The 14,181-nt window shown below is 36.2% G+C and overlaps 1 protein-coding gene across 5 annotated transcripts in view; it reads right to left on the bottom strand.

Annotated features, from left to right (window-relative positions):
* Positions 1 to 14,181, bottom strand: part of MIX23 (mitochondrial matrix import factor 23) — a 31,476-nt gene that overhangs the window by 15,808 nt on the left and 1,487 nt on the right. For 3 of the 5 annotated variants that reach the window (XR_014149099.1, XR_014149098.1, XM_006743213.2), the window contains exons 2-4: positions 12,053 to 12,178; positions 7,112 to 7,258; positions 2,310 to 2,369 (exon numbers count right to left, since the gene is read on the bottom strand). Coding sequence is in view for 3 of the 5 variants with exons in the window: in XM_006743213.2 (XP_006743276.1) it covers positions 2,310 to 2,369; positions 7,112 to 7,258; positions 12,053 to 12,178 (333 nt within the window). In the remaining 2 variants the exon portion in view is untranslated. Of the gene's footprint in view, positions 1 to 2,309; positions 2,370 to 7,111; positions 7,259 to 7,622; positions 7,696 to 12,052; positions 12,179 to 14,181 lie in introns of all 5 variants that reach the window. The other 2 variants (XM_081832844.1, XM_081832853.1) reach the window with 2 other exon arrangements.

The raw sequence follows: 14,181 nt of genomic DNA, 5'->3' as shown, positions 1-14,181 counted from the left end.
AAAGATCTCCAAGATATACTAAAGAAAAAAAAGGGTGGACAGTACACTTTCATAGATGTGACAAATGGGAAACAGACATACATAAAATTAGAAAAGGTGCAAATATCTAAAGCATGTATCATTTTTTCAGAAGGAAAGGAAAGGAGGTGGCTGAAATGGAGGAATGAGAAAAATTTTTATCATATTTCGTTTAATATTTTAAAAAAAATTTAATCGTACCTAAAAATTTTAAGTGTCCAAATAAAAAATTATACAAATCTAAAAGAATTTCTTCTTAGAATTTACCCTCATACTTCATTGACATAAGGAACAAATTATTTTTAAGGTTAAGAAACAAAACAAAACACACACAAAAAAACCTATATTGGACACTGTGGACTATCATAAAAAAATAAAAGAAAAATCTACATAGGGAGCTTTTACAGTAGTGGTATTATTCAATCTCTTAAGCTGGGTGGTAGATACATGAATGTTCATTTTATTAATATTCCTTACATGCTATGTTACATACTCTTTGATATGTGTTATCTCACAATTAGAAGAAAAAATGTAGAAATTATATAGACCCTTTCTGGCCCTTTCGTCTTATAGCTCATTTCTTGTCAGTTCCCAGCCCTGACATTTCCCTTAAGTTCCCAATGCTCAAATCGGAGGCTTCAGATTAGTGGCCTTGGCACCCTGAGTGGGATGATATATATGACTTGGCCAAACTTCTCCAAATCCTTTTCCTAAATGCCTTCCTAACCACTTTTGCTGACCTACTGCACCGTAGCTACATTTTCTTTTTTTAAATCAAGTAGGGAACCTAAGTTTTTGTAGACTGGATGGAGCATATTTTCTTTAAAACTAGTATCGAATCTAAAAATGCTTCACTTGAGCGGCGCCTGGGTAGCCAGTCGTAAGCATCTGCCTTCGGCTCAGGTCATGATCCCCAGGGTCCTGGGATGAAGCCCCATATCGTGCTCCCTGCTCAGCGGGAAGCCTGCTTCTCCCTCCCCCACTCCCCCTGCTTGTGTTCCCTCTCTCACTGTGTCTCTCTCTGTCAAATAAATAAATAAAATCTTTAAAATAAAATAAATAAATAAATAAAAATGCTTCACTTGGGGTGCCAGTCGGTTAAGTGGCCGACTCTTGATTTCAGCTCAGGTCTTGATCTCAGGGATTTGAATTCAAGCCCCACTTTGGGCTTCACACCAGGCACGGAGCCTACTTAAAAATAATTTTTAAAAATAATAATAATTAAGAAATAAAAACGTTTCCCTCATCCTACTACATCTGACATATATCAACCTCTCCATTGGGTTTTTCAAACTAGATATTCATTGTACCCCTCCCCTATGCCATCCCAAGAGTAAATATTATCTCTCTGGAGAACATAAATGAACAAGTAACACCAGAATCTTTCAAGTAGCAAACACCTTCTCACGTTGGTAGAAAGGGCAAGAATAGGAAACCCTGGCAAAGAGGACAGAATAAAGAAAAGTGATACGGCAAAGAAAATCAATTTGTACTTTGCAATTTATTCATAGCTCTGCAAGTTGGGACATTCTAGTTTGTGTTCAGTTAACCTCTCTCTGTGTTTAACCTCATTCCATTGGTCAATTTCAAAGGATGAAACAGAATTTTCAGTTAATTCCTTCAGATTTAATAGATTATTTCCCTTCAGAAATCTTTGAATTTTTAGAGAAGGGTATACAGATATACCATTTCATACAACTAAAGTCAGCATTTTATGATTTTTGACTACAGGTAAAATCCTGGAATCCTGGTCCCCCAATCTAATTCCTATTCAGAACTACACAGGTGGTAATAAGGAACATGTGAACCAGGGAGCCATAAAAGGCCCTATTATCAGATATCAGAAAAGTTATGTACAAATAAGTTCTATGATCAATATGTTAGAAAGCAAGCAACTGCAAAGGGTAGCTAATGATATGAATTTATGCAAAGTAATAGGGCTCAAAAAGGCTAATTTTAACAAATAACACCACTGAAGGTTCTAAGTTAATTAGTAATAACCCTAAATAACAAGTATGCCCATAATTAGTATTAAGAAAGATACAGAATGTCTCCAGTTCTGTTACCATGACAGGTCATACAATCTACCATATGACTGTAAAGCTGATTTTTATAAGCTGGCTCTATTTGGATGCCAACTGCACCCTTTCTCAAAGTTAAAACCTTCAGTTGCTTATAAATGAAAGATGTCTAAAAAGGCCCAAGGCACTCCTTACTCCCCCTCCCTTGGTTTCCCCTTGCTAGTTCAGTTTCCTTCATAGTTCTCTCCAAGAACCAGCATTATTTTATACCTTCCAGCTCCTGTCATTTACAACTTCTTCAACATTCAGTTCTGACTGCATCCATTTCAACTGCAAAAAGGAAAAAAAAATAAAAGTTAGAGTTATGAAAATTCAAATTAAAGAACTAAAACTAAATTCTATTTATAGTTTCCTAATAAAAGGAGCTCCTGCTGCAACATTCTTTGTTAATGGTATCACCTGGACTAGATATTGGACACAGCCCATTCTCCCCATATCTAATCAGCTGTTAAATCTTCTAAAGCCATGGTTCTCAAGCATATTATAATCACCTTGAGAGTTCTTAAAAAAAAAAAAAAATGTCCAGGTAGTTCACAAAAGGAATACAAATGGCCAATAAATGTATTTTTTAAATGTACAATCTTACTAATGTTTAAAGAAATGTAAACTAAGCCATAATATGGCAAAAATTTTTAAAAATGGGTACGTCTGATAAAACCTACCACTAGTAAGGGTATGAAAAAATATACACTCATACACATTCTTAGTATGGAGGGCAATTTGGTAAGATTTATAAAAACATAAATTCACATGTCATTGCACTCAAGAATTCTAGTTCTAGTTACTGATCCTATAATAGTGATTTGCAAAGACAGCACAGAGGAATAAAAAGGAGAAGGAGGTGGCAATCTAATTTGGATGAAGAAAAAAAAATCAGGAAGAAAAACAGAAAAGAGAAGGGGAATACATAAGGCCCAAAAGATCTAGAAAGGCATGATCTTTCACCTTGAGCATACAGCCAGAGGTCTGAGGTTAAAGATGCTAAAGTCTTTCTAACTTTCTTGATAACTGCCAACCTAGTTACACCATCAGAAAAGTAACCAATTCCATTGCCAGGCCCACACGGCGGGGCCCATCATACTCCTAGTCACAGAAACTTAAAAGAAAAGAAGCTAGCTAGTTCCAGGAAGGAGGCTTGAAAATATTCAGGAAAATTAGGAGAAAAAAGCATGAGCTACAGGTCGAAGCAGCCAAGAGGTTAAAACTAGGATGATTTCCTTAGGCCAAAGTCAAGACTCAGGCCAGGAGACTTGGGAACAAAATGCCAGAGAGCTAGACAAGATCTAGGCAACCATGAGTCAGGGACCCAGACCAAAGAACCTGATTAGTCAGGAGCACAGCTCAGGCAGGACATTTAAGCAATGCACATATAACACTAATAAGACAGGAACTTAGTACTGATCCACTGGCCCCTTGTAAACTCCACTGGCCCCTTGTAAACTCCCTTGCTAGACTCAGAAATAGTGTCAGAGTATACACAGGTACAAAGGACTCAAACTAGAACAAGAGGAAGGACTGCATTTCTGACAACCAGTATTGTGCTAAAGTAGTAACAAGCCTGAAGAAGCCCATCTGCTTATATGAAAGCAACCTCAGTTTCAGATTATAATCAGCTACATGGAACAGAAATCATTAAAACTTCACTGATCTGTCAAAGCCTGGACTGAATGACAAAAAATTAACAAGCTCAGTCAAAAAACTGGGTCACGGGATGCCTGGGTGGCATAGCTGGTTAAGCCTCCTCCAACTCTTGGTTTCAGCTCTGGTCATGAAGTCAGGGGCATGAGATCAAGCCCCGCACTGGGCTCTGCACTCAGTGCAGAGTCTGCTTGGGATTCTCTTTCCCTCTCTCTCTGCCCCTCCTGCTCATGCTCTTTCTCTCAAATAAGTAAAATAAATCTTAAAAAAACAAAACAAAACAGGGTTACAACATGCCACTAGGACAATCTTCATAACTGCTCTCAAATATTTAAAGGGAGGTCATGCAGAAATGGGTTTAGACTTATCCTATATACCTGCAGAGGGAAGATTAAGGAGCAATAATCACATGTTACAGGGAGGCAGATTTTCACAATATATAAGAAAATCTCTGAACAATTATAACCATCCAAAAAGAAAATGCACTGTTACAGAAGACTGAAGTACTCCTCCTCCCCTGCCCCCTTAAGTAGTGGTTAAACAAAAGGTAGAAACCACTGGTTGGGAGATATTGTAAGGAGGATTAATGTAACAAACATGGAGTCCCAGAGACTCAAAAAGGAAAGAAAAGCAACTACTAAGTGTATCAGGGATATGCAAGCTCTTACACACATTATATAATTTAATCCTAATCCCTAAAAATGAAAGTGTAAGAAGTCTTGACACCATTTTACAAACTAAAAATCTGATTATTTCAGGGCAACTAATTTATAAGTTTACAAACCCACCACATGGTGGATGGGATTTATTCCCTAGAGCTATCTGCCTTTATAATCCAAGAATAGTTTTCTCTATTCTTGAATGCTGCAGATATTACAACCAACTTCTACATGCCACCAACAAAATGCCACCTCTGAGATGGTTGTTTTTGAGGCTCTAGGTCTTAAACTGGTAAACTTCCTTTCAAAGGCCACTAATAGGTGACAACGGTTATATAGTTCCAGCAAGGAATGTGCTTTTTCTGCGTTAAGGACTCAGGGAAAGAACTGGGACTTTCAGACTGGTGTTTCTGCATATAAATAAAGTATGTTCACTTAAGTAATGAGAATTTGACTATCAGTCACAGTTTAATGTACAAACACTGAATCCAGAGTCAGAAGAGATGGGTTAAAGTTCCAGCTCTACCACTTACTAGCTTGTGACTTTGGGGATGTCAGTTAGTATCTCTGAGTCTCAGTTTCCTCATTCAGAAAAGGAAGAGGTAGAGCTGGATCATCTCTAAGAGTTCTCTTTCTGATTCCATAATCTTCACGACAAACTTGAAAATTAAAAAAAAATTCAAGCTTCCTTACTTGGTTAAGTACTACTCATGGTCACCCTCTAGTTCTATACAGTATCAGTCTAGAAATCTACCTTTTATAACTCGCTAACTGGTTTCTAAAACTACTCCTTGCAATAGTTATCCTGGTGATTCTCTCTGGGCCCTAAAGGCTAAAGGGCAGAAATGAGGGTGGACCAAATTATGTGATAGGTCACTCCCAAGTACTCAGTGGCTTCTGAACTTTGCTTTCCACTAACAAGAGTCATTCTAGTCTTTGTTTGACTTAACATGCAAATAGTGAGTTTCAGGTTTCAGATACAACAGCCCTGCCCCACTGTTTCCTTTGTCAATACCTTCAAAAGTCTGTTAAAATACAAAATCCAAAAATAATTAGATTTTAACCTGCTTTATATAAATTATCTATAAGACTTTAAACACTGAGTAAGATGACCATTACAGCAAAAGATCACTGTCTGAGGAACCCACTACTGCCTGATGAATGGGCAGGTATGGAACACAGGACTGAAGCAGTCATCATGAACTAAGAGAACAGTGAAGACAGGGGATGAATCTCATACCCAGCAAGCTGCATCAGTGGGATGACTGAGCAAGTGCGCATACTCACGTGGGCAGTTATAAGAATAAAGGCTTGAGAGATGATAAGGTCCCCTTTTCAAAGTTTGGCTACATCTACTAAACAAAGGGCAGACTTCATGACTGTTTAGTAATGAAAAACACAATTCCATCCCATACTGGATTTTCAGTCACCTGACATGCAAGGATCAGTAAGTCACCTATGGTGCCATCTTAAAACACGGACATGATTTTGATAATTGCTCAGTGGTCATGTAGGAAAAAGCCCCTCTTCTTAGGTAATGACCAACATATGTAAGGGGCAAAGGAACCATGTACCCACCATTCTTGCCAAATGGCTCAGGAAAAAAAAATGCCTACATGTGGTAGGAAGGGGAGGAAAACAGGGAAAGGTGGGAAGGAGGAGGGAGAAGGAAGAGTGGAGAGAATGTATTGCAAAGCAGGTGGGGCAAAATGTAAACGATGGGTGAATATAGGTAAAGGGTACAAAGGTAAAGGGTACACGTGAGTTCCCTGTACTATTCTTGCAACTTCTCTGTAAGTTTGAAATTATACCAAAATAAAAAGTTACTCTTTAAGCACCACCCCCAAAGGGAAGACAGCAATGCGTTCCACATAATAAAATACCATACACATTTCAACTATTTTCTTGACATGTCACCATTAAGGGCTATAAAGAAACAGTTCTGTTCCGTTTATTATACTCTGAGGTCCACACCCTATCTACATTAGCTGACTTTGGGAAAATAAGCCTTCCTCCGACCTAGCACTCAGTGGACATTTACTGTTTTCTTTCTTAAAAGCAAAAACTGCAGGGATGGAAGATGAAATGGAAACAAAAAAGTGTCCAAGAACAGCCAAAGACCCATAGCAACTTCTCTGCAGTAGGGAAATAAATTATAATGAGGTTCTAGTGTATGTGGTTATATTCAAATAGTACTATATTTTTATGGCTGAAGAGGGTAACATTCTGAAATATCTGTACTGCATTTCAGCAAATTTGTACAGATGAAACCAGAGGTAACTATTCTCAAAATGTAAATATATTTGAAAAAGTTTATTCTCAAGTCAAGCCTTTAAACACTGATACAGGTATGATTTCCCTAGATTTTCTGATGTGGTGGTGGTAAGTCTATACTAATCCTTTTATCTTTAACATATAAATAAATGGAAAGAAAATATGACTACATGCTTAAGTTAAAGCTGCTACACTGCATATATGCATGAAATGCACATTAACTTACCAACTAATATCTAAATGTAATAAAATAAAGCCCACTAAAAATGAAGTATTACTCTCCTGGTCATTTTTTTTTTTTTAAAAGTAATGACCATTTCTTACTCTCAAATTTTCATATTAAAAACTGCCTTCATAAAATCTTAAAAAAAACCAAACAAACCCTGCCTTTATTAAATTTGGAAATCTTTGGCTCAGAAATGTAAATCTTGTTTGACTTACCTTTGTCTGTTCTTTCCTAAGTTGCTTTAATAACGTTAAATCATCCAAATTCTTTTCTCTCTCTTCTCGGAGGTGTTTTACTACTGATGAGGTCTGAGCTATACAATTTTTTATGACTCTGTCCCTGCTGGCATGAGCCTCCTTCAACTAAAAGAACAAAGGCACAAAAGAAAAATCACACCAATTTTTTACATTTTAGTCTTTTTTAAAAATCCTATTTTTAGGTTATAGAAAGGTAATACTTTCTAAACTATTTTTAAAAACTGTATCTTTGGAAGCAAAGATTTTGCTGAACCAGCTAAATCACCTAAAAACAGATCAAAGGAAGCACTTCTGGTGGAAAGTACGTGGTCAGGTTGCCTTCTTCCTCAATATGCTTCTGGGACTTCCCACTCCTCTCCCTGCATTTCCCACAAGCGGCTTTTCATTTCAGTCCCTTCTCCCTACATTTCTCTCCCCAGTTTTCCCGTGTTGTGTTCTTCTACCCTCCACCCACCACCCCCCCACACACCTCCAGGGCTACTACTGCTATTCTTCCTCTCTTTTTTTGTCCTTTCATGGTTTTCTCCAGACCCGTGTTGTCACTAGGTGCAAGAAATTGCAAATTAAGTGATGTAGAGAAGCAATTTGTTACAATAAAAAACAAAGAATGCTATATTTACCTATGCAAGACAGAGTCCTTTCCAAGATTTTAAAGTTCAAGTATTAATATAGAAAAATTGTGTATAAGGTACAGACTACTGGTTCCACCAACTGTGTGAACTGACTGAAAGGACATCTGGCAGGGCAATTCTTTACTAAACTTTCATCTTTATGTAACAAATCCAATAAAACAATTTGCATCTATTTTCTTCCTTGATTCACAAAGTATGATGGTCATGACTCCCATGATCATAACCAAATTCTGATGACACTCCAATAATCTGGGGGAGAGGAAAAACAAAGTACTAAAATAATATGTAATTGCCATTATAATTACTGGAGAATTAAAAAAGGTGACTCACCTTCAACTAAAATTTAGGTGTTAACTTGCTCCAAGTAATCATGTTCTATTATTCCTTCTTCCCTCTGAACAGAGAATATCTTAATGCTACGCTAGTGACAGTTATACTAGGGATAACCTAACCATTATACAGATATTTATATAACATTTAGGACTAAACCATTCTACAAGCATTCTTCATAAGTTACCTGAAACACATCTCTTAAATGATCATCTCCGGACTCTGAAGTTAAGAATTACTGGTCTAATATGCACCAGGAAAAAAATAAACTTTTGCATTTCTAGAGTACAGTAATACTAAAAGTGCACTGGTTATAAATCATACCTATGTGAAGAGAAGGAAATTAAAATAGACATTAGCCCCACCTATTGTAAATTTCTCTAACATGCTAATTTTTTTCACTGTAATAGTTAGGATTCACAAGGACAGCCCAAGGCCTATATTTTAATGGCTAATATGCTGCTTCTGTTACTTGGTTCCTCCTTCAGGTATAATTCCAGAAAATGAAAGGAGCCATTGAGGGTAGGAAACTTCCCAAAATAGAGTAAGAAGAACCATCATTAGAGTTAAGAAGCTCTCCCTGTTGTGAGACTGGCTAAATAATTAGTATTTCCAGGCTTCAGTTTCCTCTTTTGCAAAATTATGGATTATGAGTAAATCATCACTAACATCCTTTCTACCTCTAAAATTTAAGGGTAACTTGACTCAATACACTGCTCAGATGTCAGATGCTACTTAATCACTTTGATATTTTGTCTAAACCCCCAATAATTGGTGAAATCGCATTAGCACCAACTAGGAGTCTGTCACAGTATTTTCATTTTTCTATCTGCATTTTAAAATCTAATTCAAATTGTGTACATTTCATTAAAATGTTCAATATTTTCCATTCAGTCTCTCTCACCACAGAGTTTCCTCCCTTGGTTGGGGGATTTCATCCACTGTTCCCCTCTTTAACTTGGCCCCTTGCCTGTGGATACACTTCTAGCTGAAGACCACCCTCCTACTCTCACCTGCGTACTCTTCCTTCAGATTAGCCCCACTGTGAACCCACTCCCCTGTGGACAGAAATTACTGAGCAAATCATCTTTTACTCTGTATTATCAATTATTTTAGTCTAGCTTTCACGACCATCCTTCAACAAAATTCAGAATTAAGAGCCATCGGCAAGAGGAATATGCATGGACTTCTGTACACGTATGTCAAAGAAATGAGGACGCTTGAGAACTCTACTAAGACTGTGTGACATAAGCCTACCAGAGAAAAATATAGCATGAAACCAGACTTATTAGCTCATTAGTAATTCAGATGTTTCAGAAGTTGGGTCACATGAGAATTGTTTCTATATACAAAGTGCTTGTCAAAGGAATGAAGATAAAATTCATCAAGAAACTTGGCAAGGTAAAAGGCAAGGCCTTTGGTTAGAGGAGAAAATTCCTGAACGATAACCATTGTCATAACCATACTTCCCTTGATTTGGGGTAAGCAATTCTGAAATGAAGGCATTTGGGATGGGGCAGGAAAATGATTCAAAACTAGTCTAACAGGGGTCTACCTAGGACCTCCCAGTTTTATTTTACTTTACCAAAACTCTAAGAACTTCTTTTAGTCAAATTTTCACCTACTATATCTTTTAACCATTATTTTAAAACAATGCTTTTTGCCTTTAAGGGAAACAATGCCAACAGTTTTCCTGATTATTATACCTTTTTGGTGTTTTTCTTTACAGAACAAAGGTTGATTCTAAATTAACTCTATACTAAATTCTCATTTCCCAAACATCATTTGCTTCAGAACCCTGACAATGACCCTTGGTTTAACTATCATTAAAAACAAAATAAAAATTACTAAGTTTTTGTCATGGCACTTTGTTTTAAATCTTCCCCTAGAACTTCTGACAAAAGGAGGCAAGGGGAAACATATCATTTAAACACATATTCCAAAAATTCATTATATTAAAGAGATACCTTTAAGAATTACCCTATATCAATCACTGTGACACCAGTAATAGTTTTGCATTTGTAAAGCACTATTCCAAGTTCATAGACTTTTTAAGGTTCAGCACTGATCTTCATGTTTATCTTGAGAATAAACAATAAACAATGTACAGTTAGAAAAACTTCACAGATTCAAGGGAATACGCTCTAATAAGAGTATCTCACTGAAATTACTTTTATTAAGAGTATACTTTTAAGATGTGGAATTTCTACAATTAGTGCTTCATAATAACTTTGCTAATCATCTGCTATGAAGAAGTATTATCATTAGAGAGTACAAACATTCCTTCCTCAGCTATAGAAGGAAGGGCTGGGGCTAAAGGAAGTCAAGGTAACCTTAAGCAACCTGGATGTTTCACAGAGTTCCACCCTTAACTGAGACAATATTTAAGGGAACTCAGTGGGACTTCTTAGCATGGGCATTCTGCCGCAGGCTCGATCACTGGCAAAAAAACTGCTAGATAAACCATCCTTTCTCTGATGGTCATGTTGCTGGAGCCCTTTAGGGTACAGACAGAGAAAAACCCAAACACATACATAAGAATATCCAAAACAGAAAGATCCTAAATATCCAAAACAAAAGGTTCTAGTATGCAAGATTATTCTGGTTCAACAAAGGGATAAGAAATAATAACAACAACAGTAATAGAAGCAGCAAACATTTACATGTAAGACATTTAGTACAGTAAGCACCTCATATTACCTCAGTTAGGCCTCTAACAACCTTATGAACTAGGTACTATTATGATATTATTTTACAAATAAGGAAGCTGAGGCAAAAAGTTATGTAACATGTTCAAGGTTACCAGCTAGGAAGTAGCAGAGGTAGGATTTAATCTAGATATGGAATCCATGTTGTTAATCCCTACACTATAAATCTTCAAGTTAATAAAAAGATTGTAAAAGGAAACAACTGAATAGATTATAGAGATTATATGGGTAGTGAGATCATAAATTTCTAGTTCTTCAGACAGAGCTACCCAAAGAAATTACGTGAACTGTCAAACAACCTCAAAATAAATTAGGGCTTGGGACTCTGGCTCCCTACTTCCAATACTGGATTCTACTCATTAAAGCCCACAACCTTGGAATTTTCAAGCCACAAGAATTACCTGACCACTCAATGAAATTACATACTTTCATATAAAAGCAGAATAAAAATTATCAGCAATTATTAATGCTTTGAATTTAATTGATATGAATAAGCTATCTAAAACTGACTTTTTTTTTCATAACTGAGAAATAAAATTTAGGTTTTAAGTATTACTTGTGCTAAAGAAGCAAATGCCATTTGAACATTAGCTTCCAAGTTAATGAAAAGATGTAAGTAAATTATGAAAAAATACTTAGCTACATTATTATTATTTCCTTTTGCTTTTGGAATTTATAGAGACAATAAAGGGAATCTTTAAGAGGCAATGAAAAAATATGTACTTGAGAAACCAAAGCCTCAGGAAAGGACAATTTATCTGTGGCTTCTCGCCCAACTGCCAAGTCTATTCCCCTTCCTGATGACTGAGGAAAGAAAAAAGATATAGAAAGCGTGAAGGGTTTTAATTCTTCGTTGTATCAGGTGTCTGGCTTCCTAGGACTGATTCATTCAAAGCCCTTGCTCTTGTTTCACTGTTTGACTCGACTGTTTCACTCTCCCCTTCATTCGCTGGTGCGTAAGGTTTCCTTAAGTTAAAGGCTACCCATGAAGGGGCTAAAAAACTGCTCTCATTCCTTAGAATGATCTCTTCATAGACTTGTGCCTAAGATCACACATTTTCTTTAGTTTGTAGCAACCAGATCAAACTTGTACACACCCTCAGATGTAGGCAAGAAAACATGAAGATGTCACACTTTTATCCAGTTTAATTATATGTCAATTGGTTTTTTATTTTGCCTGCAAAGAAAGGCATAAAGGAAGCACAAAAGACTCAAAAGATTACACTTACAGACTCATAAAGTTGTTTACAGGTTTGGCTTGCATCAATTTTCCCTGCAAAGGAAGCTGTTGGAACCGTAGTGTTTAATTCATGTACTATTCTGTCATCAATCGTCCTCATCACCTTGAGTAATTCCTATATATGTTTAAAATAAAAGAATAATAACCTGAATGGAAAGTTAAGTGATAAAAAAGAAACATTTAAACAAACAAAAAAACCCATAAAGCTCTTGGATATTTTACAACTTTGTAAGTTAGAAGTAGAGAAACCATGCTAAATTTAGTGCAACCACAGGATAATCTTTATTACAAGAATAGGTAGGTTATGTAATAGTAATTCTAAGAATGGGCACCAACTCTGTTTCTTGGCTCAAATGTGACCATCTCAACGGTCAAGATTGTTTTATTCACTTTTAAACCCCACCTGCTGACACAGTGCTTAGCAAACTGTGTGTGTGCTCATTCCACCCCCAGCATACAGCCAATAAAGGGATCTACTGAACTCGATTACTCAAATTGTCCCAAACAATCCAACATAACTGCTTGCTCTAGTCCCTCTTTGCCTGTCATTCTAAAATGTGGTGCTAGACAGAAAAATTCTGTAAAGATATACAAGAAAACTCAGTAGTAGTTCACTTGTAAGAAATTAATCTATAATCTTTTAGTCTTTTTGTTTTTTTAGCTTTTTAATATGATTGTATATTATTTCTGTAACAAAAAAAAGTAAAACAAAGCATGCTGCTTGAGAAGGAATCAAATCTCTTCATGGCTTTCTTGTTCTTAGAACAAACAAATTAGTTTTACCTTTTCTTAGTGACCCTATGCACATTTCCCAAGGATCTCTTCCTCCTGAAAAGGCTCCAACTCTCACAAAACCAACCAAAAGAAAAATAATACCAAAAGGGCAGAGGATTTAGAAAGACTCTGGTAAGTATACCTACCCAGGATAGTCCCTTCTCTCTACATTTTGATTAGGGTACTTCTTTTCACTTGTCACTAGAGAAAGGCTGGGCAACAGTTACACTCCGTCTCCAGAAAACACAAACTCTAGAACCAGTTTCTAGGAATATACCCTTTTCTTTTCTTTTTGTTTCTTAAATTCTCCTTTCTGCACCCCAGCCCAGCAAAACATAATGACTGAAAAATCATCAGGAAAACTGAAGTATATAATGCTAGAAATATACATATTAAAAACCCCCAACAAGTTAACAGTCAATATTAAAGTGTGTTAAAAGCAATTTTGCTTGATCCTCTGCCTCGCCTCCTTCAACATACCAACCCATTTCTTTCCTTTGCCAGACTGAAATCCATGAGTGAAACTAACGTCTTCATTTGTTTCTTCATCCATTTGTTAAAATAAAAACTTTTATTATGATTAAAGTATTACATAGTCATTTTAGGAAAATTAGTAAAACTTACAAATAAAAATCATCCACAGTTAACCATTATTAATATTATAAGATGTACCTTTAGTTTTTTCTGTACATATCTATGAATATTTTTATAAACCTGAGGTCCTTTGTAACACTGTAAAGTCCTGCTTTATGACATTATACCACAAGCATTTTGCCCTTGTTACTAAAAGTGCCTTGAAGACATTTTTAATAGTTGGCAGAATCCTGTGGAGGTATCACAACCTGTAAGACCACTTCCCCAATAATGAATATTTAGGTGTTTCCAATTACAAAAACCATTTAAGCCATCCGGTCTAAATCTGCAGTTTAGATTCTGTTCCTATCAGTCTATTAAGCTTTAATTAGTAATTTAGTGGCCTTTTTTAGATCTCAATCTAGAAGTTAAACAGCTTATAGAAGGCTCATAATTTAGACTAATAAAACACAGGCAAATGTCAGGTCTAAAACCAACTTCACTATCTTACCCCCTCTTTCTGTATCTCTCTATTTTTGTTAATAGTATTATGCTCTATAAACTGGAATTCTCTTAAACCTCAGTCTCAGAAGTTTCAATTTAGTTAGGGGAAAAGAGATTTTTAAAGGAGGCTGCTGCTGCTGCTTCATCTTCTTCTTCTTTTTGAATAGTCAAGTTGCAGGTGCTAAAGTTGGCAAGGAAGGTCCTTGTCTGCTACTACTTCTTACTTACCTGGTTTTTGATACTAAATGGTGCTGCCACCATTTGTTT

Source organism: Leptonychotes weddellii, chromosome 1 (genome assembly GCF_054177405.1).
Source record: "Leptonychotes weddellii isolate Sample4059 chromosome 1, ASM5417740v2, whole genome shotgun sequence".
NCBI classification, from domain to species: domain Eukaryota; kingdom Metazoa; phylum Chordata; class Mammalia; order Carnivora; family Phocidae; genus Leptonychotes; species Leptonychotes weddellii.
This window is presented reverse-complemented; position numbering and strand designations above follow the sequence as displayed.